Raw genomic sequence first — 21562 nt, 5'->3', positions numbered from 1 at the left:
GTATTTTCTGAGAGAAAGGGTCTGAAAATAAGGCTTCAACTGCTGATAAATCAGGTGGGGATGAGAAAAGCAGCTCTTTTTACAGAAACACATTCTTTGTTCTATTTGCTCCTGTTGCTCCTACTAGCAATTTCGACCACAACAAAGAGTTTCCATGAACTGTAAATTCTGTTAGAAATTGATCCAGACACATACTTTGGTTAATCATCTGCTGTGGGGCCAGTGGTGAGTGGGTTGATGGGTGGCCAACAGCATACAGAGAAGGCCTAACACCTGACCAGGAGAAGTTAATATTCGAACGCAGGAGATGAGTAGAATAAAAGAAACAACAGCCTAGTGCTAAGTGCATTGGTTTAAGTTAGCAAGTTTTCTTTTTTTTTTTTCTTTTCTTGATGATGATGATTTTGTTTTTCTTTTTTACTGAGTTCAGAAAAGCCCTACAGGTATGATCAATGACAGGGATGGGGAGAGGCCAGAGTTTCTTTGATTCAAAGACATTTATTTTTTTCACATTTTAATATCTCTGAAATTGACGTGCCTCTTAAAATTGAGGGCATCCGTTTGATGAAACAGTACCTACTCAGACTGCTGAGCACTTGTATCAGGGGCTCTGTGAGCATTTTATATGTATTAATTTATTTTTAATTACCTTCGAGGTAGGTTTACTTCTATTTTAGAAATGAAAAAAGTAAAATACAGAGAGGTTCAGTTATTTGCTTAAGGTCACACAGCTTGAGACAAACAGCCTGACTCCAAGAGCTGTGATTCTAGCCACTGGTGTCCTATCACCCCACTGTTAGCTCAGTGAGTACAAGGCAGGCAAAGGGCTTTGGACCTAATCTGAAAAGGAAAACTACTGTGTTTTTAAAGAAGTAGGTAATGATTCCCACACTCTTACCCCCAGTCAGGATGTTCCACTTTGGAATAGTAAATTTAGCCATTCATCTCCCCCAAAGGAGGTTAATTTGGTTTATCCAGCCCAGGTATGAAAAGGATACTAGTTTTTACATTATAAAATCATTCATTTTCTCATTCATTACACAAACCACCAAAATGTGTTCAAAGTTAAAAAAAAAAACAAAACACTTTCTATCCCTGTGACTCATGTGTCAAACATAATTAGAAATTTTCCCTGGTCAATTTTACTCATCAATTCTGCATAAAAGATGAAAATAGATCTGTCAGTCACCACTTTTTTACTTGAGAAAGGCAGGGAAGCCACTCTGAAGAAAAATTCAGTGCATTGAAAGCTAGACAAAAAGTCAGAGAAATGTGCATATATGAGTGTGTGGTTTCTTGTTTACATCTCTGTAATGCTCTAATGAATGTCCACTGTCATGAGTTTACACATAAATTATAAATTAATTGAAAGCAGATATGACAAGTAGTTTTTGCATTATGAATGCTTGGAGGTTTACAAAACATGAGCAATAAAGGCTTTCTGCCTATAAATGCACTCTGGCACACAAACATGGTCAGATACACCTAGAGCCTTTTTCTAGAGAAAACAGAAATGTTTTCTTTTGGGATCTTTGCTTTGATGACAGATAGTTTTGTCCCTCTGTGGAGAAAGACAAAGTTTACCATTGGAGATGAAGAAACATCTATGGAGAATGTAGAAAATGACAGGAAAAACCACTGGGTTTGCCCAGGGATAATGATGCAACACAAACTGGGGACTATGACATTTTTACAAAATGTTTAGCATAAATATTGACATAGTTGGAAGACTTAGATTTCTGGATTCTACAACCAACACTTAAGAAACAACAGTAAAACCTTTGGTGTCTAGAGCAGGTGAGTTAAAATCGTGTTCTTCTTAGAACAGGAAGTCGTGAGTTTGTGAACTGTTTCAGCCACGTTCTAGATGTGTGACCTTAAATAAGTTGCTCTTTCTCAGTCTTTTGTTCCCTACCCCTATGATAAGAAGGTTAAACTACATGATCCCTGAGGTCTGTTCCAGTTCTAGCCATTTTAAAATAGGCTCTAAGCAATGTTTTTTTAATGTCTCTATATATCTTGGCATCTCTTGACATGTTTCATTATTCATGAGGAAATAATATATCTTTTAAATTTACCTGTCTTACCAGTATTGTGCAGATTTTAGCCTATTAGACAAAGGTGCCACATACATGCTGTCATTAAAATGGAAAGACAGGGACTGTTATCTGGAATGTTTCAGATAAGAGGCTCATTATCATCTGCCCAGACTGGAGATGTGAGAGCGTTGCCATGAGCACAGGAAGAAACTCTTAGCACATTAGGATGCTAAATGTTGGAAGGCACATGGGCGCTGAGATTAAAGATAATACACTTCCACAGATGGCAGCAAAGATCCTGGACTAAACTAGGTAGCAACAAAATAGGTCAAAGGTATCCTTCTGATAGGCCTTCTGTGAGTCAGGTTTTCACCTTTCTCCTATTGCAGCAAAAACAAAACAAAACAAACCTGATCTTCAGAGGGTGTGTGTGTGTGCTCAGTCACTGACTGACTCTTTACAACCTCATGGACTGTGCAGCCTGCCAGGCTCCTCTGTCCATGAACTTTTCAAGCAAAAATGCTGGAGTGTGTTGCCATTTCCTACTCCAGGGGATCTTCCTGATCCAGGGATTGAACTTGTGTCTCCTGCGTTAACTGGTGGATTCTTTATCAATGCCCATTCAGAATAGTTTAGCTTTATTTCTTTCTTTCTACATTTATTTGTTTATTTATTTAATTGAAGTACAGTTGATTTAGTTTTTCCGGTGTACAGTAAGGGCTGTATATATTCTTTTCCAGATTCATTTCCACTATAGTTTATTATAAGATTTTGGATATAGTGGTAGCTTCAGTGTATGTGTGTGTGTATACACATATAGATATAACTATAGTTGTTGTTCAGTCACTGAGTTGTGTCCAACTCTGCGACCATGTGGACTGCAGCATGCCAGACTTCCCTGTCCTTTACTATCATGGCGTTTGCTCTAACTCATATATATACATGTATGTATATATGTGTGTGTGTGTGTGTATTTAAGATGATACCACTAAAAGGCCTAGTGATGACAAATTTGAAAATATAACAGATATTGGATAAGTATTCATGTCTATGTAACTGCCATGGGCAGATGGACTGTGGCCCAAAAAGTAATTTGTAAGTCACCTGCTTGGAACTTGGAAGAAAATCAGCTGAGTTAATTACCTTTAAAAGGGAGATTATTTCCTCAATTTAGAAAACAAAGGTATAAATTCTGTAATGGACCTGCAGTACATTGCCCCCCTGACAAAATGGTCCTCACTGCTGTTCTTCCTATTTATACTATCAGTTCAGTCACTCACTTGTGTCCGACTCTTTGTGACCCCATGGACTGCAGCACACTGGGCTTCCCTGTCCTTCACTATCTCCTGGAGTTTGCTCAGACTCATGTCCATTGAATCAGTGATGCCATCCAATCATCTCATCCTCTGTCACCCCTTTCTCCTCCTGCCCTCAATCTTTTCCAGCATCAGGGTCTTTTCTAAGAACTTTGTTCAGTTCTTTGCATCAGGTGGCCAAAGTACTGGAGCTTCAGCTTTAGCATTAGTCCTTTCAATGAATATGCAAGGTTGAGTTCCTTTAGGATGGACTGCTTTGATCTCCTTGCTGTTGAAGGGACTCTCAAGAGTCTTGACCAGCACCACAATTCAAAAGCATTGATTCTCCCATGCTCAGACTTCTTTAAGGTCCAACTCTCACATCCATACATGACTACTGGAAAAAAAAATATAGCTTGGACTGTACAGACCTTTTTCGGCAAAGTGATGTTTCTGCTTTTTAACTGTCTAGGTTTGTAATAGTTTTGTCCAAGGAGCAAGTAACTTTTAATTCCATGACTGCAGTCACTGTCTGCAGTGATTTTGGAACCTAAGAAAATAAAGTCTGTCACTATTTCCATTGTTTCCCCATCTATTTCCCATGAAGTGATCAGACCAGATGTCATGATCTTTGTTTTGTTGAATGTTAAGTTTTAAGCCAGCTTTTTCACTCTCCTCTTTCATTTTCATCAAGGGGCTCTTTAGTTCCTCTTCACTTGCTGCCATTAGGGTGTTATACCACCTGCTTGTCTGAGGTTATTGATATTTCTCCTGGCAATCTTGATTCCAGCTTGTGCTTCATCCAGTCTGGCATTTTGCATGATGTACTCTGCATGTAAGTTAAATAAATACAGTGACATTATACTGCGTTGATGTACTCCTTTCCCAACTTCGAACCAGTCCTTTGTTCCATATCCAGATCTAACTGTTGCTTCTAGACCTGCATGCAGGTTTCTCAAGAAGCAAGTAAGGTAGTCTGGTCTTCCCATCTCTTGAAGAATTTTCCACAGTTTGTTGTGATCTACACAGTCAAAAGCTTTACCATAGTGAATTAAGCAGATACTTTTTCTGGAATTCCCTTGCTTTTTCTATGATCCAACAGATGTTGGCAATTTGATCTCTGGTTCCTCTGACTTTTCTAAACCCAGCTTGTACATGTGGAAGTTCTCAGTTCACATACTGTTGAAGCCTAGCTTGAAGGATTTTGAGCATTATCTTGCTAGCATGTGAAATGAGTATAACTGTGCTGTAATCTGAACATTCTTTGGCATGGCATTTCTTTGGGATTGAAATGAAAACTGACCTTTTCCAGTCCTGTGGCCACTGCTGAGTTTTCCGAATTTGCTGGCATACTGAGTGCAGCACTTTCACAGCATCATCTTTTAGGATTTGAAATAGCTCAGCTGAAATTCCATCACCTCCACTAACTTTGTAGTGATGCTTCCTAAGGCCCACTTGACTTCGCACTCCAGGATGTCTGGCTCTAGGTGAATGATTACAACACTGTGGTTATCCAGGTCATTAAGATCTTTTTTGTACAGTTCTTCTGTGTATTCTTGCCTCCTCTTCTTAATCTCTTCTGCTTCTTTTAGGGCCTTACTGTTTCTGTCCTTTATTGTGCCCAACTTTGCACGAAATGTACTATGAGTACTTCAGTACCTTTTCCAGCCTTTTACGTCACTGCTCTCCCTTTACTGAAACTCAGCAACACTGCATTAATACTTTGGATTAGCTTCTGGATGTTCTTATTAGTATTTTGTGGGGTGGGGTGGGGAGTAAGGCATATAGCTAACATTGCCTACTCGACATCCTAGAAATAGAAGTTTCTTGTGACTTTTATATTTCTCTCAGCACTTAGCACGATGCTTTTCTGCAGCACTATGGTGGATAATTATTGGTTCCCCCTCCAGCTCAGAAGTAACTTTTTCTCTTTGATCCAAGGAAGGAACCAGATATATAGGGATGGGCTATTAGGAGCTATGTCCTAAAATGTGCCTCCACAACCCAGTGAGTCCATTTAAGTTCACAGTTTGTTTACTGGCATTTGGAATTTGACAAGAAAAAATCTTTCTTTAGGGATCCTCTATGTAAAAGAATATATGATCAAAGGATATATTCTCTGTATGTGGGTGGGAGAAAGAGAAGAAGCTGGCATGTACAGGGGAAAGAATAGTGCAGCCCAGAGAAAAACCCCTATGGTGAGAGTTTCAGAGTGGATGTTGGAAATCTCTACAGTCTTCCAGTTTCAGATAACAGTTCTGTTTTTAATTTTTTTTTTAAAATTTATTGAAGTACAGTTGGTTTACAATATTGTGTTAGTTTCTGGTGTATAGTACAGTGATTCAGTTATATATCTATATCTACCTATATTCTTTTTCAGATTCTTTTCCATAATAGGTTATTACAAGATACTGAATATAGTTCCCTGTGCTATACAGTAGAATCTTATTTATTTTATTTATAAGTAGTGTGTATCTGTTAATCCTAAATTCTTAAATTAAGTCTCTCCTCCCTTTTGGTAAGCATAAGTTTTCTATGTCTGTGAGTCTGTGTAAATAAAGTACATAAATAAAGTACATCTCTATCATTTTTTAGATTCCACATATGTGATATCATATATTTATCTTACTTTAGATAAAAGTTTTTGAAGCATACCTGCATGGATAGCATTTGCTTCTATATAAATATATAATTTATAGTACATGTATAATAGATAATATACAATAAATACAACAAATGGCCCTTTATTTTCCTTTAAGCAGACTCTAGGAGCTGCAGTTGATTTCTTGTTCTTGTTCAGTCGCTAAGTCGTGTCTGACTCTTTGTGATCCCATGGATTGTAGCCCATCATGGGATTTCCCAGGCAAGAATACTGGAGTGGTTTGCCATTTCCACTTCCAGGGGATCTTCCTCACCAAGGGATCAAACCTTACAGTCAATCTAATATAAACATGATTCATGTATATGATATTGATAATGCTGACTGTGATGGTTGTCAAATTGATCTCATACACAGATATATTTGCCATCTGAGGAAATGGTGAAATGAAGATTGGAGGGGCATATGTGTATTGTATACACACACACACAATTATTCAGTCTTAAATAAGATTCTGCCATTTGCAACAACACTGATGGACTTTGAGGGCATGGGCATCATGCTAAAGGAAATAAACCAGACAGACAAATACTGTATGACTTCACTTAAATGGAATCTAAAAAAATAAAACAAAAAACAAAATCCTCAGAAACAGAAAACAAAATGGTCATTGTCAGAGGCATAGGGTGGATGATGGAAGAAATGAGTCAAAGTGGTCAAAAGGTCCAAGCTTCCATGTTACAAATGACTCTTGAACAATGCAGGAGAAAATACTATAATTTAAACTGGGTTTTGCTATTGAAAAATATCCATGTATAAATGGACTTGTGCAGTTCATATCCATGTTGTTCAAGGGTTAACTGTATAAATCCTGAGGATGTAATATACAACATGGTGGCTATTTAACAATAATGTGATATATATTTGAAAGTTGTTAGGAGAGGTATTCAGAGTTCTCATTGCAAGAAAAAATATTTGTAGTTATGTTAAGTGATAGATTATAACTAAATTTATTGTGGTAATCATTTTGCAATATACACATATATCAAATCACATTGTATGATAAATTAATACAATGTCAAATTTCAATTATGTCCCAATATAACTTGAGATAAAGAAATAAAATGAACATTGGTAATTAGCATGGTTGAATTACTAGACTAGCATTTTTGAAGTTCAGACAAGCAATTTGGATTTTAATTGGGCTTCCAAATGATCCATATGTAAACAGTAGCTAGGAGTTTGTTTGACAAGGTGTACACATCTATTCTAAATCAGTCGAAACATTCACCAGCCTGATGTACTGACTTTTGACAGTGATACCAAATTTAATTCTCTGAATTCTAGATGCTATCCTCATATTCTGACCACTTAAATTCTAGTAGGACTTGGCAGTCTCACTGAAGAAAATAAAAGCCTAAAGTAATTTTAAAGACCTTCAAGATGCAGTTATACTGATTCCTCAGGTTCCTTCTTCCAACTGTCATGAATCTGACTTCAATTTTCTTTATAGTAAAGGAAGTCTCTCACATAATCTAATAATATCACTTTATAATTTAAACCCACTTCCTCCTAGTCTAAGCTCAGAATCAGTGTAAACAGGTTTCATGCATTTAACTTCTGTTTTAATCTTAGAATCAGAGTAGCAGATTTAGCTTTGCCCATCTTGAGAGGTCTAAGTAAACATTAATCTGTAGTGATTATGCTAAAATAATTATGTTTGAAAGTAATATGACTTGTCTCTTCTCACTGAAAAACAGTGAAAAATCTATTCAAGTTTATATAGAGATAATATGTCAAAAAAAAAAACAAACCAAAAACCACTTCTTCCAGTGTGTTGCTCTCTGGTCTAAAATACTATGCAGAAGTCTTTATCATATTATCACAGATGAACACAACACTTAAATATCCCCTTCATGGCTGTTAAGGCACAGTAGAGTCAATTCATGCCCAGGGAGCTTTAATCACAGATCATCGTCATGATAAACGGTGAAGTCAGTGTGGGCTATCATGTCAATGGCTACTCGGGGAGTTCTTAATGGGAGTGCTTCCAGCATGAAGTTCATAACTACTTTCAAGGAGCACTTCTAATCTAATGGCTAAATGAGTATCATTAGAGTATATTTTACATGCAGCATTTCTAGAGAAATCCTGTATTTAAAGGAGACAAGTTACTGTAGTCAATGCATACAACTGAGACTGCTTAAATAATGCAGATATTGTCAATGGTTTAAAGTTATGAGTATAAAGTTAATTAATGGCTTATAACAAGTTGAGCTATCAAATTGTATTTTTGTGACCCATCATATCATTCATAATCACACATAATGTGTTAAAGTGGGGCCATGAAGAAAATATCACACATAGGAAAACACTAAGAATAACAATAACAACACTCATGATAACAATAAAGAGCAGGTTGGCAGTGTTAAAAGTTCTGGCTAGTGAAAGCTAACACTTAACTATGTGATTTTATGTTGTCCCAAATGGCATTCATCATATGCCTTGTCTTCTTTTTAAAACTCAATTTTCAATCTCAAGCCTCAAACCAGAAACTATAGAAACTATTTTCAAGAATACTGTACAATGTAAAGAGAGCCTTTATGACTAACAGGAAGAATCGGAAAGAAATAAGAAGCAGACCATTTAGAAAATAATTCAGAATCCAATGTGTTTCCTAAAACTGAAATGTTCTCCTAAATGCTTGAAAGAGAATAAGTGAAAATATAACTTAACCGATGAGCAAGCAAACAAAATCTCCTTTGTGTTCTATCAACAAAGATGTTGGAATATGTAAATTGAGTAAAAGGTTACCAGCTCTTGAGACTGAATGTATATGGGGCTACAGATATGTTTTGCTTAGGAAGCACAATAATATAATCAAAAATTGAATGTTTAAAGACTAGAAAATCCATGCAAATGTCCAGATTGCCACAGGCCCCACTGCTCCACATTCTTTTACATGGAGCTTCTTCATGTGGTTGATAACTCTCTAGCCACTTGAGGTTAGGGCTCTTAGAGTTTTCTAACCAAATATGGCAGGAGTTGGTAGGGACTGAGAGAAATCCAGTCCATCAGCCTCATTTCAGGTCGATAATAGAGAAATCAAGGGCGATAACAAGGATGTGATTTAAGAATCCCATTACGTAAACCAGTTAGAAACTCTTTATGGTAGAACTTGAACAGTTTCAGTTTTGTTATTTGGCACAAGATTTTAGTTGGACATTTTACTCTTATGCTTATGCTAAGTTAAACTTGATCTAAAAGATAAACAATCATTCAGTTATAAATAATCCATGAATTCATTCCACTATGGGTCCCTGTTTCTGAGGAATATGATAAATACTCAGTTTCACAATCTTCTGCTTGATAAATGACACAATATCTAAATACCCACACATAAACAATTTTTTATTCATTTTCATCAAGGATTAACACAAAACCTTTAAGGATTCTGAAAACATAAGATACTGTTAAGTTCACCACTGCTTCAAAAACACCCAACAGTCTGGGAACATATTACTATCTTATTATTAGCTCAAGTATTATTTTATACTGAATGGGTAAAATCATGTGTATGTACTTAATAATTATAGTTTTGAGGCCATGTAAACTGACCAAGAGCACTGGGAAATCTGCTTGTTCTCTGTAATTTCTTTTTCAGTGAGCTTTCTCACCATAATTTAGTGTATCTGGCACTCATATGGTATACTGGGAAGCTTACACATGTAGTATATTAACTTGAAATCAGGAAAGATAAACCAACCTCATTAAATAACACCAAACAAATGTAAAAAATTAGATACCTTTAAAAGTACAACTATTCCATTAATTATACAGATACTTTTAAGTTGGCTATTTGTTGTAAACTTTTGTATCAGATGCTGAGTCATATTTAAAGGAAAAAGAACTGATGGATATGATCAGAAAGAAGAAGGGGGCAATTCTTGAAAATACTGTCAAGTATAAACACACTGAATTACCTCATATTCCTGGGAAAACTTCAAGTTGTCATTTGCTTTCAACCTTTCAATGTGATCTGCAAGCTCCAAGATAGGTATTGGAGGATGGCTAGCCATACCTATTAAAAGGAAAGAATACAGACATTTGAAAACAAATGAAAGTGATGCTAACTATTCCAAAATACAGAGAATACTATAGTTAGAAATGGCCTGAAAATACGTGAGTAGTAAAGATGTTTAATGTGAAATAGCAGGCAGATAGTTTGGTTACTCAAAGCAGGACATGCTCTGGAAGGATGAATTTTGTAGCCAAATGAAAAGTCACCAAGCATAATCTCCAAACTAACACTCCTAATGTGAAAGAAAGTGTTATAGTGCTGTGAATCAATGCAGTTAGCTAGCGGAGAAAACTGACAGTCAGGCTTGATGTCAACTTCTGCTTTGAGTAATGACTGTTATGTCATTTCAAACTCCTTCTCCTGCACTGTGTGAAATGGAAATTGTGTGGAATTAAATGGTGTAAAGTGAACTAAGAAAATAGACACTGAGAAAGGCCTAAAAAGGGAAAGAGTTGTAGCTGGATAGGAAACATAAAGTGACTTATGCAGAATCAAGGAAAACTAACTTGAAGAATGAAGGTTACCAGGGTAACCGGAATCATCTGAACCTGCAAAGGAAATGATGGTGTAAATAAAATAAAACAGAACAAATTTGTTAAAAAAAAAAAAAAAGAAAGAAATGGATAGCCTGATATACTTTTAAAAAGCACTAATAAAAATGCTGCAGGTTTTAACAGGATTCATATACATTGTGACTAAAGATCGCTTTAATATTTCACAAACCTGTAGGTGACTGACATTCACATGCAAACATGGACACAAAGAATGACATGCACCACAGACTATAGACAATAATCACTGATGACAAAATCAGACACAAAACTGAGTTTCAAAAATGTTTCCACTAGTAGCAGATTGTAGAGGTTGGGGTTGCAGCCTTCTTCTGGACATTTATCAATGGCCACACTGACAGCTTGGTGGTATTTTGCCCCAAGTCCCCATTATTCAACCCCTAGCAAACCTACAATCTACTTCAGGTGTAAACATCTTTGTCCACTAATGGGAACTGAATGCAGGAAAGGGAGCAAATGGTGAAAGGATGAAGAGGAAAAAGGTGGTGGTAAAAGAAAGCAGTGACATGGGGGTGATACATCTTAGTTCAGTCTGCCAGCTGAAGGTATTCATTGACTCTGTTAAAAATAAACCACCACTATGGTGATTCCAGTGTCTTTATAATGATTTTTCATTTTTCATATGATTTATATTTTACTTCTGATTAATTTTCAAGAGCACCATAAGAGACCATTGCTGACTCATGTCTTATAGGTGCAAATTCCAGCTGACTAGAAAAACTTGAACCAGCATGCCCCCAGGGAGGCCTCTAAAATGAAAAAAAAAAAAAGTAAGGGAGGGACTCAAGCTGGAAGCCCTGTCCCTGTGGACATTCTACTGTCCCTGGGACTCTCTGGAAGGTGTCAGGCTGAGGTATGGTGACCATTGAGTCAGCAAAACATGTAATTACTTTGTAATTACTTTATGGGTATTTTAAATATTGTACTGATATTGAAAGCCAATGGGTTCCTTTGTCTCTAATGCCAAATTATCAATGATTTGGTAAGTTGAGTAAAAAACTATCTTGCTTCTCCCAGATAATCATTTTAGCACTGTGCTGTGATAGGCAGTACTTTAGTATCCATGGCTATCAAAGTCTGCTTTCAGCCAGCTAAAAGCTTAATGGAAGATCCAATGAAAATGAGTCAGCTTGGAAGAAACTCTTTGTTGCTGATATGATTATGCATTTGGACCTAAATGTTGGAACCCATTTCTAGAACGTTTCCCAATAGATGGTAGCATTGAACTCCTCGACATTTTGTGGGAGGAACAGCTGAGTGACAGTGATCAAATAATTATAGTGATCTTATCCAGATGAGGCACCCCCAATGACAAGAATGGAAATGCAAAGGCACAAGAGACGGACGGTAGGCTTGTCTGGAGATGAAATGATGTGGACATCCATTACAGTGCTTTAACAGAGAAAATAATAGAGACAAAGATGTTTAGACCTTTTCGAGCGAATCGTGGGAGAGAGTTATTATCATATATGGACTGAGTGGTGGTTTGGCTAGAGAGGGAGGACACAGAGCCAATCAGGGAGGCGTAGGGGACTGAATTACTGCTCAAAGCTGCAAAAAGTAAAGCCAGTTGGAGATGGGAAAAGCATTAGTATAACAGCAGTAGAAGACCATCATAATCAACCAATATTTACTTCTGGCATGCACTGGCACGTGGTCTGGATGTATTACTTTGGAAACTAATGACAGAGAAATCCAAGCAAATCTGTATTGATCCATTACATTCTAATTCAGCATATGTATATATCACAGGCAAAGATACCATGGCATTCAAGAATCATTGTTTATGATCTGGCAATATTGCACCAAAGCACTAGGACAAGTAAAAATGTCAATACGGATGTTCCACAGAAAGCGGGGGAGAGCTTGTGGGAATCTGATGGTGCAGGAGAAGAAAACCTAGGCAGGTATACTGAATAGGAGTTCTACTTCTGCCTGCCATCTACTAATAGAAACAAACTTCTTGTTATCAAGCACCTAAATTTCTTTTTGTGTAAAAATAAACGTGGGAAGCTAGATTAATTCTGGAGTCACTTCTTTATAACTCATTTCAAAATATTCAGGATTTCTGAGCAGGGAAGGGTCTCATGAATGTAGTTCTCATATGTGAATGTTTTAAATGTGACTGTATCTTTTCTTTGAGGGGTGAGGAACATCTGTAGTCTACAAAATAGAAAATTACACAGTTGAATTGTCAATTTTTAAAATTAAGTTTAATACATTTTTTTAGCTAGCCAAATTACCTTATAAGAATATATGCATATCATGTGTGTATTAAAAATAAGTAAATGTCAACATAAAAACTATGCTAAAGGATAGATCTGGGATGAAACTCCTCTAACATGAAACTCATTTATTTTCATTATTAATTTTTAAATTAAAGTGTAGCTGATTTACAGTGTTCTGTTAGTTTCTGGTATACAACAAAATTATTCAGTTATACATGTATATAAACTTTTTTACATTCTTTTCCATTATTGTTTATTATAATATATTGAATATAGTTCCTTGTGCTATAGAGTAGAAACTTGCATGTTTCTGGTGGCTCAGTCAGTAAAATAATCTGTCTGCAATGCTAGAGGTCCAGGTTCAATCCCTGGGTTGGAAAGACCACCTGGAGAAGGGAATGGCTACCCACTCCAGTGTTCTTGCCTGGAGAATTCCATGCACAGAGGAGCTTGATGGGGTGACGAAGAGTGGGACACGACAGCGAGTTTGTATTTGCTAATCCCAGACTCCTTATTTACTCCTCCCCCCATCCTCTCCTCTTTGGTAACCATAAGTTTGCTTTTTATATCTGTGAATCTGTTTCTGTTTTGTAAATAAGTCTATTGGTATACTTTAGATTTGACACATAAGTGATATGATATTTGTCTTTGTCTGACATCACTTAGTACAATATGATAATCTCTAGGTGCATACATGTTGCTGCAAATAGTATTTCATTCTTTTCTATGGCTGAGTAAGATATTCCAGTGTGTATGTATACACACACACACACACACACACACACACACACACACACACACAACCTCTTCTTTATCCATTAATCTGTTGATGGACATTTTAGGTTGCTTCCGTGTCTTGGCTATTGTAAATAGTGCTGTTATAAACATTTGGGGTGCACGTGTCTTTTTGAATTAGTTTTCTCTGGATATATCTTTAGGTTTTTCTTAAGGAACCTCCATATCGTTTGCCATAGTGCACTGATTTACTTTCCCACCAAAAGTAGGAGGGTTCCCGTCTATCCACACCCTCTCCAGCATTTATTATTTAATATGAAACTCTTTAGCTCATATCAGAAAATAATCACCAAGGATCTGTGGCAAAATGCTACAATTCTCCCAAAACTTCTCCATTGTCCAATGTGGAAATAAAAGTTTACAGGATATAATCAAGTATGTTAGAATCTAAATGAAATAGGAGACACTAAGAAAATTATGAATTTGACCTCACCAAAGTATCTTTTCACTCTTGTTTGGCAACCTGGTCACTGCTCACAGTCTGGGAACCAGTTTTTATTAGAATAGTGTTTTCATATTAGCATAATTTGAGGTGCTTTAAAATCCCTTCTTTCCAGGATGCACACCTGACCAATTAACTCAGAATATCTGGGACTGGGAGCCAGACATTGACATTTTAAAAATTGCCCAGTAATACCTTTTAATCTTTGGGGGATTTTTTTGGGGGGAGCCTGTAACATTTTTCATTCAAAAATCATATTAGAGTACATAAGAATGAGACCAGCTTTCTCCTGGTGATACCCTTGAATCTGCTCCAAGTCTCCATTAGCTATTATTAGCAGCAATGAGCTTGAAGTGCAGCTCACAGCTGATGAGGACATGCTAAGGTCTCAACCTCATCAGTTCAAAGCTACAAACGCACAACATAAATGCATTTTAAAGGAAGGCACCCATTGCATCGGAGCAGAGTTTTCATTACGGAGTTATGATATCAACAATACACACTGTTAACATGAAAAATGACAGATGTAGTCAATGAAATCTGCCTTAGGTTGGAGGAAAAAAAAATGGCTACTTTTTTTTTTTGATAGTAACTCTGTAATGGCTTCCTTATAAGATGTAAAACTTTAAAAATCATGGTGTCTGAGACATTATTTAGCCTAGCATTATCATTTTATATAAAAGTTCTGAAGGCTAGGAAAGTTAAGTGATTTGTATATTTTAGCCCATTTAGTAAGTAACAAAATCATATGTGATTTTGGCATCCTTCTACTGTTTTATTTCTGGAATTGAAGTTATGATCTTCTAAAGCAGGGGGCAAAGTTTCCAGTGCTAAAGGGCCCAAGTCAGTGAGGAAAAGAAGTAAAAATATAAACAGATATTGAATAGTAAACACTCACAAGAAATGTCCTCCTCCCCATTTTTGTGCAACCAGGAATCTCCTAGCACTGTTCTTCATTTCTCTACTTTCAATACGGAGTCTCAGGAAAGAGAAATATTTCTCTATTTAAAAAAAAATACACTGTGACGAATGGCAGCTGATGTTCTCTTTCAATGTCAGGATTACCCTCAGGGCTGCTATAGACTGTGGAGAGCTTCTAGAAGGTTGGAAAGCTCTAGCAGATATCTTCCAAGTGGTACTAGAGAGCCAAGAGGGTGAGGCTTCTCAGGCTTTCAGTAGCAACTGAAAATCCTGACAATTATGCTACTTTCCTCCATTTTCACTACTGATTAAAAATCTTGTTGAAATCCAGTGGGGGTCAAAGAAAAGAACTTTGGAGGCCACATTTGGCTAACAGTGACCTCTGTTTTAGAAGAGCGGAATGTTCCTTTGGTGTGTGAATTAAAATCTAAGAATGCTCAAAGTGAGAGGCAGCATATTTGTGTCCACAACGCACTAGGAGAGACAGTGAGTAGTGTGTGTGGGACTGGCCAATGTGTACTTCTCCCATGGTTCATCCTCTATCCCTGCTCCTCTCAGATTAAGTCCACTAGGAGGGCAAACGAAGCTCAGAGGAGTAAAAGGACTTGATCAAGGCCATCAGTATCAGTAAACTATGGCTATGTGGGGGTTTGGATCCCACACCTTACCAGTTCTCATGTAGGGAACTTCCCATTACGCCATGCTATCATCTCTTAAATCATTGAACACCCCTGGGAGAGTGGTGTCACATACATAAATATGGACTTGTGAAATTGGACTGTTCATGCAGTAACAATGGCATCATAAACTATCCTCAGTTTGAGAAACTGTGTCAGTAATACATTAGCTTCATTTAGAAGGTATGCTTGTGTTGGTGGTGGGGAACAAGTAAAAGACACCCATACACACACCTGTATTTTTTGTTACGTCTTACCAAGACATTGTGAGCTTCCATGAAAATATTTTAAATGTATACATTTAGTTCATGTTAAACACTGTAGTGCTATTCGGCAGACATGTTTTCAAAACCCCCCTGAAATATCATGTTTTTGCTTTTCAAATGTTCTATTTTATGAGGTCAGTACTCTAACCAATATTAAGTTTCAAATGAATTTTTTATATATAGAGAAATGTTTATCAAATACTTGCCTTATTTTTTCAACACTGCATTAAATGTCAGTAGATATTTTAAAACTATAAAAACTTTGTTAACTGGAGGTTTTGAGGTCACTAATAATGGTGGAACATCTTTTAGATGATTCTGCTGTTAATATTCATGTGTGGTAATGCAGTAACACTGTCTTCATGGTTTCCTTTCTAACATATTGTGATAAAGACTGAAGACAGGTTGTGGCCATGGGACAGAGAAATGTTATTTTGTTCATCAAATCAGAATTTTATTTACCTGACTTAATAAATAATAGCAACTTAGTTTACAAAATATTTGTCAGCTTTTCACATCATTTATGTACTACTTAGCATAAGTTCAATAACTATAAATACTCTATGTTTACAATTTGCCTCACAAATGAATGGTGAATTAAAGACAAAAGAGAACATTGATTTGTAAGGTATAATTGCTTCTTAGTACGACAATGACATTTTGACTTAATCCATGACTAGGATCATAATTAAGGGAAAGGTACTCCAAGAGTGCTTTTTCAGGTAAGCACTAAATGACATAATTAAAATTCATTTTTATGTAGGATTTCTCAAAATGCAGGATTTGAACAAACCCATGTTCCTTTATATCAGAAATTTAGCATTTAGATGCAAAGAATCAATGTTTCTGAAACGCAAAAAGAGTACATCTAGCATTATTCATTTAGGTATCTGCCTAAGTTTCCTACAGTACAAAATAAAATATAAGGAGATACATATAAAAATGGATTTTGTTAGCACTGATCCAGTTAATACTACTAGTGCATCAGAAGAGATGCCTCAAGAGCTTTCAAAATCACTCAGTTGCTATGCAGACATTTCTGTTGCTGATACTGCTATTTCTGATACGTTAACATTTTATGAGTTTGTTTTTGTTTTTCACAGCCCATCAATCACCTACCGTCCATGTATGCTTTAGGGCAAAACATTAAGGTCATTCATGGAATGAAAACGAGGCTTTTACATTGTCCCATCTGATCATCAATTTTTAAATCTCTTTTCCTAAAAGGAGCCAGTAAAAGTCTAGAGTTTTGTTTTTGTGTGGAAAAAAATAAAAATTGGGAGTGGTGGGAGGGAGGATTCTAAGTCAGGGGTAGAGATACTGGAAGAAATAATTTTTTAGGAAAGAAAAAAATTCTAAGCAATTCAGACCATAGTGGGTTGGTCTGAGGGAGAAGTCTGCAGGCACAAAGAAAGGTGCTGACTAGCATGCCACATGATGGTATTAGTTAGATGTTCCTTTACATTTTTTTTTAATACTAGAAAGAAAGCTTATTTCCTTAAGATGCTGGACTTCTAAATTTGCTTTGTTGGAAAAAATAGAAATAGGACCACATACCAGTAATATTTTGGTTTTCTTATAAATCACCATCTTTTGACAATATTATATTTATTTTAGTCATTGTGTCCAATTCAAGAGGCCACATCCCAGATGGGCTACTCAGTAGGTAAGGCTTTTTACAGTATTTCAAAAATATCCATCACTGACAATCTCTATCAAAATGGTAAAGTAAAATGTGCCTGCCCTAGGACTCAGCCATCACAATTCTAGGTGCCTATCATTCAGAAATAACAGCAATGTGAGAAGGTCTGGGCTCAGTACCGCTCAGTACAGTATATTTTGTAAGAACAAAATGCAGGAAATAAGTTAACCTCCATTAATGAGGACTGAGATGATATATTTTGTGACATCTGTTGAACAGAATATCATCAATACTATCAGCTGTTAAAGGAGATAAAACTTCATATATTAGCTTGGAAAATGTAGTTAAAAATATTAAAATCAGAAATTTCATGTAAATGCATCTGTATCTATATACCTGCTATATATATTATTTAAAGAACTGTATACACAAAAAATTCTGGAAATATATGCATGAAACTCTTTATGGTAGATATTTCTGGAGAGTAAAATTGGAGTATAGGAAATCATTTACATTTTATTTTAAATATGTCAAAAGAAGAAAAAGCGAGATAAAGAGTAATTTTTCTTTTCTAAAAGTATATTTTTTGCCTTTTACAACTTATAAAAATCACACAAAATTTAAACAATACACTGCACAACCATATAGCCATAACCTAAGTATAACTATTGTTAAGCTCACTTCCTATTTAAAAAAATTTTCCTCAGTAAACATGCACTACTTTTATAATTAAGAAATATTGATGGGCTGATTATACAGTAACATGGAAATTTTTTGCATAAGAAAAGCTTTCTTCCCACCAAAAAAGTAGTTCACTCTTGTTTAACATGTAACTCATCTATCAGCCATCCTAACACATATCCAGTTACCACTGTCCAGAGATGTGTAAGGCTTAAATAGGGGTTTCATTAAAAGCATCTTTTATAAGTGAGTATTTTCTTCCCTTCCTTCACAGATCTTAAAGATTTATAAAAACTGATGACTAGTTACTAATTCTAGAACATTCTTCTACTACATCTCTTCCCTCACTCATTGTGTCCATTTTATTCCATTATCCACTTGAGGTTGTAAGTCTCACCTTAGCTAAATGATCCCTTCAATTGACATATTCCATACCAGTTCTGACTGTCCCTGCAGACCATTAAGTGATGTCACCGTTGTAAACCATAGTCTCTTAAGAGATTAGGTAGTTCAGGTTCTCACAGTTACAACCTGGCTGCATACTGCCATCTGAAATCCTTAACAGACAGATAAATATATTCGTGGAAAATACCTACAAGCAGAGGTACCTGCTCTTAATTTGGAGAGTGTGAGCATTTCTAATCCTGTCTAGATGCTTGAATACAGTGTTTAACAAACAGAAGGACCTGATTATCACCCCAAATTTGGCAAGTATGCGTAAAGCAAAGTTCCTCTCCACATCCCACAATTTCACAGAGACGGTATCATGAAAAGAACAGATTTCTCTGTGTTCACTTTGTGCTTCAGCTGAGTGCCCAGAGACAAAACTCTGACCTTTTCCTTTCCCAGACCCAGAGACATATGTGTTTGTGGTACTACAATTAGGGAAATAATTCTTTGAAGTACTTAATGCCAAATATTGTATCTATATGAAATTTAGTATGTATGTTTCAGTATTTTTTGAATATGAAGCAGAATTTGGGAAAAAGATCTGGCTCTTTAAACCCAGACGCTCCAACAAAAATAAGTAATTCAAAATGTAAATAGATTTTTCATTCACAAGATGATTTTTTTTAAAGGGAAGTAGAATTAAGAATCAGTGAACTAAGCAATAAGCTTCCTTTACCTTCTGAAAGACCTACTGAATTTCAAATGATAATGTTAGTTTGACATTTTGTCATCCACAACAGACTTATCAGAAGTAGAAATCAGTTTGCTTTCAAGATCAAATTCTGTGCTAGGGGCTGGTTATATAAATCACAGGTTTCTGATTTCACTGAAAATCATGGACTGTTAAGTCTCTACTTATGCATACCATTAAGTAACACTGTCATATTATATAATAGTTGTACATAACTATATACACAAAGGTATGATGTATATAAAAGCACATTTCAGAAACTGAAGGGTGAATGGTTTAAAATCCAAAAATATAAGTAAAAATTAAAATTGCTTCCTGTGCAATACCTAAGAAAAGTGTTTTAGCATAAAAGAATCATTTTATTTGATCATCCAGGAAAGCCCTTGATTATTTACAAACCAGGGAGGATTAGCACAATAAGGTTACTTGGTTAGCAATCCCAACTTCTGCTCTTATCCTATTGGCAAGTAATTAAATTCATAGCCACAGGCTACAATTCACACTGGCTGAAGCAAACTGTAACATTCTCTATGAACTTTACATTAACACGTGAGTCTATTTTCTTTGTAAACTGGTCAGATTTTCAGGACAGCAGGCCACATTCTAGAGCCTGGGAGGCACATAGACTATTTCAACAAACCAAGACTTAACCAGACTGCTTAACTGAGGCGGTTACAGCATAACGCTGCCCTGGTGAACAGACGTGCTAGGATCTTGGGACAATTTCTCTTTTATTCTATTCCTCTTAAACCACCTCTCTCCTTTTTACTGTTTGCCCACTTTATTCCACTATCCATTTGAGGTAAGTTTAATCTTACCTCACCAAGAGTTAAATGGTATCTTCTGGTGGCTCAAAATCTGGTACAGAATCTGGTGGTACAGAATCTGCCTGCAATGCAGGAGACCCAGGTTTGATCCCTGGGTCAGGAAGATCTCTTGGAGAAGGAATGGCTACCTCCTCCAGTATTCTTGCCTGGAGAATCCCATGGACAGAGGAGCCTGGAAGGCTACAGTCCACAGGGCTGTAAAGAGTTGGACACGACTGAGTAACTAACACTAGCCATAAGCCTAAGTCCCCATTTTACTTTGTTAAAGCTGTTGCTGATAAAAGCGATGTCACTTCAATTGTACCCTTCATTCTTTCCAGTGACTTATATGGAACTTAGCAGGTTCTCTCTATAAAGGGATCTAATATTCCCACATACATTGGGGAAATTAGATTCTTATTAGCATTCTTGAATATGGAGGTATCTTGGTTGAAGGCATTGGTATTTCCCTTGTAGCTGCCAGCACTCTGCTAGTAACGCTTTCTGCATGGTAGCCATTCACGTGTTGCTGGGGGTGATGAGGCACAGCACTCCCACTGGCTCTATTTTGCTGCTAACCTTGCCTTTATACTAAGCCTCTTAAATAAATGCCCATCAGGAGAAATTTAGTTATATGGAAAATTTCTTTTGATTGTCACACTGACGAAGGTATATCTTTGCTTTTTAAAGAATAAACCTCATTTGAGATAGAATATTTTTTAAAAAGCCCACGTCTATGGTGATTGGTAGAGTCACATTTAAAATTCCAGGCATTTCTTTTAACTGGATAGTTACTAGTTACTATGGCATATCTACATGTAAAATAACACATATGCTAAATACAGTAAACCGTGCATTTTCAATTCCAAGCAATTCACTGAAAATGTGTAGTTTAGTAAGTCTGTGGTATACCATAATGAGTAGAATATCCATTTGACACAGAAAACTTTCAAACGATTTGGGACACAATATTACCAACAAATTGTCATCAAATGGACTTCTTAGATCAGCTCTTTAATTCTGTTCATTTTCATCAGGTACTGAGACAATGCCACTCAGCTGTATAGTTTAGCTGTCTCTACCATTCATCATTTTGGCATAAATAAGATTTAGGTGAAAAAAGGCAAAATGGAGTTAGCCTTGCATTAACAATGCTGAACAAAACACCCCTCAGCAGGAATAATATTTTTCCTCTGTTGAAGCACTTAATGTTCTTTAAGAAACAAACATATATTTCCTATCCTCAATCACTCTGAGCATCTGCTCAGCAAGAAACCTCAACTGGTTGGTGAAATTCAGTAAAGGTAACATACAAATTGTTTCCCTTGTTGTTCTCTTCCCCTTCCCTTTCTTTCAGAATAACACATACACAAATTA

The 21562-nt window shown here is 36.3% G+C and overlaps 1 protein-coding gene across 18 annotated transcripts in view; it reads right to left on the bottom strand.

Moving 5' to 3' along the window:
* PTPRD (protein tyrosine phosphatase receptor type D) overlaps nucleotides 1-21562 on the bottom strand; it is a 541446-nt gene that overhangs the window by 111162 nt on the left and 408722 nt on the right. For 11 of the 18 annotated variants that reach the window (XM_061132759.1, XM_061132761.1, XM_061132760.1 and 8 more), the window contains 2 exons: nucleotides 10521-10562; nucleotides 9917-10014 (listed from right to left, as the gene is read on the bottom strand). In XM_061132759.1, the coding sequence (XP_060988742.1) occupies nucleotides 9917-10014; nucleotides 10521-10562 (140 nt within the window). The remainder of the gene's footprint in view (nucleotides 1-9916; nucleotides 10015-10520; nucleotides 10563-21562) is intronic. The other 7 variants (XM_061132767.1, XM_061132768.1, XM_061132776.1 and 4 more) reach the window with 1 other exon arrangement.

This window comes from Dama dama, chromosome 29 (assembly GCF_033118175.1).
Source record: "Dama dama isolate Ldn47 chromosome 29, ASM3311817v1, whole genome shotgun sequence".
Classification (NCBI taxonomy): Eukaryota; Metazoa; Chordata; class Mammalia; order Artiodactyla; family Cervidae; genus Dama; species Dama dama.
Note: the sequence above shows the minus strand (reverse complement) of the source record. Positions and strands in the feature narration are given on the sequence as shown.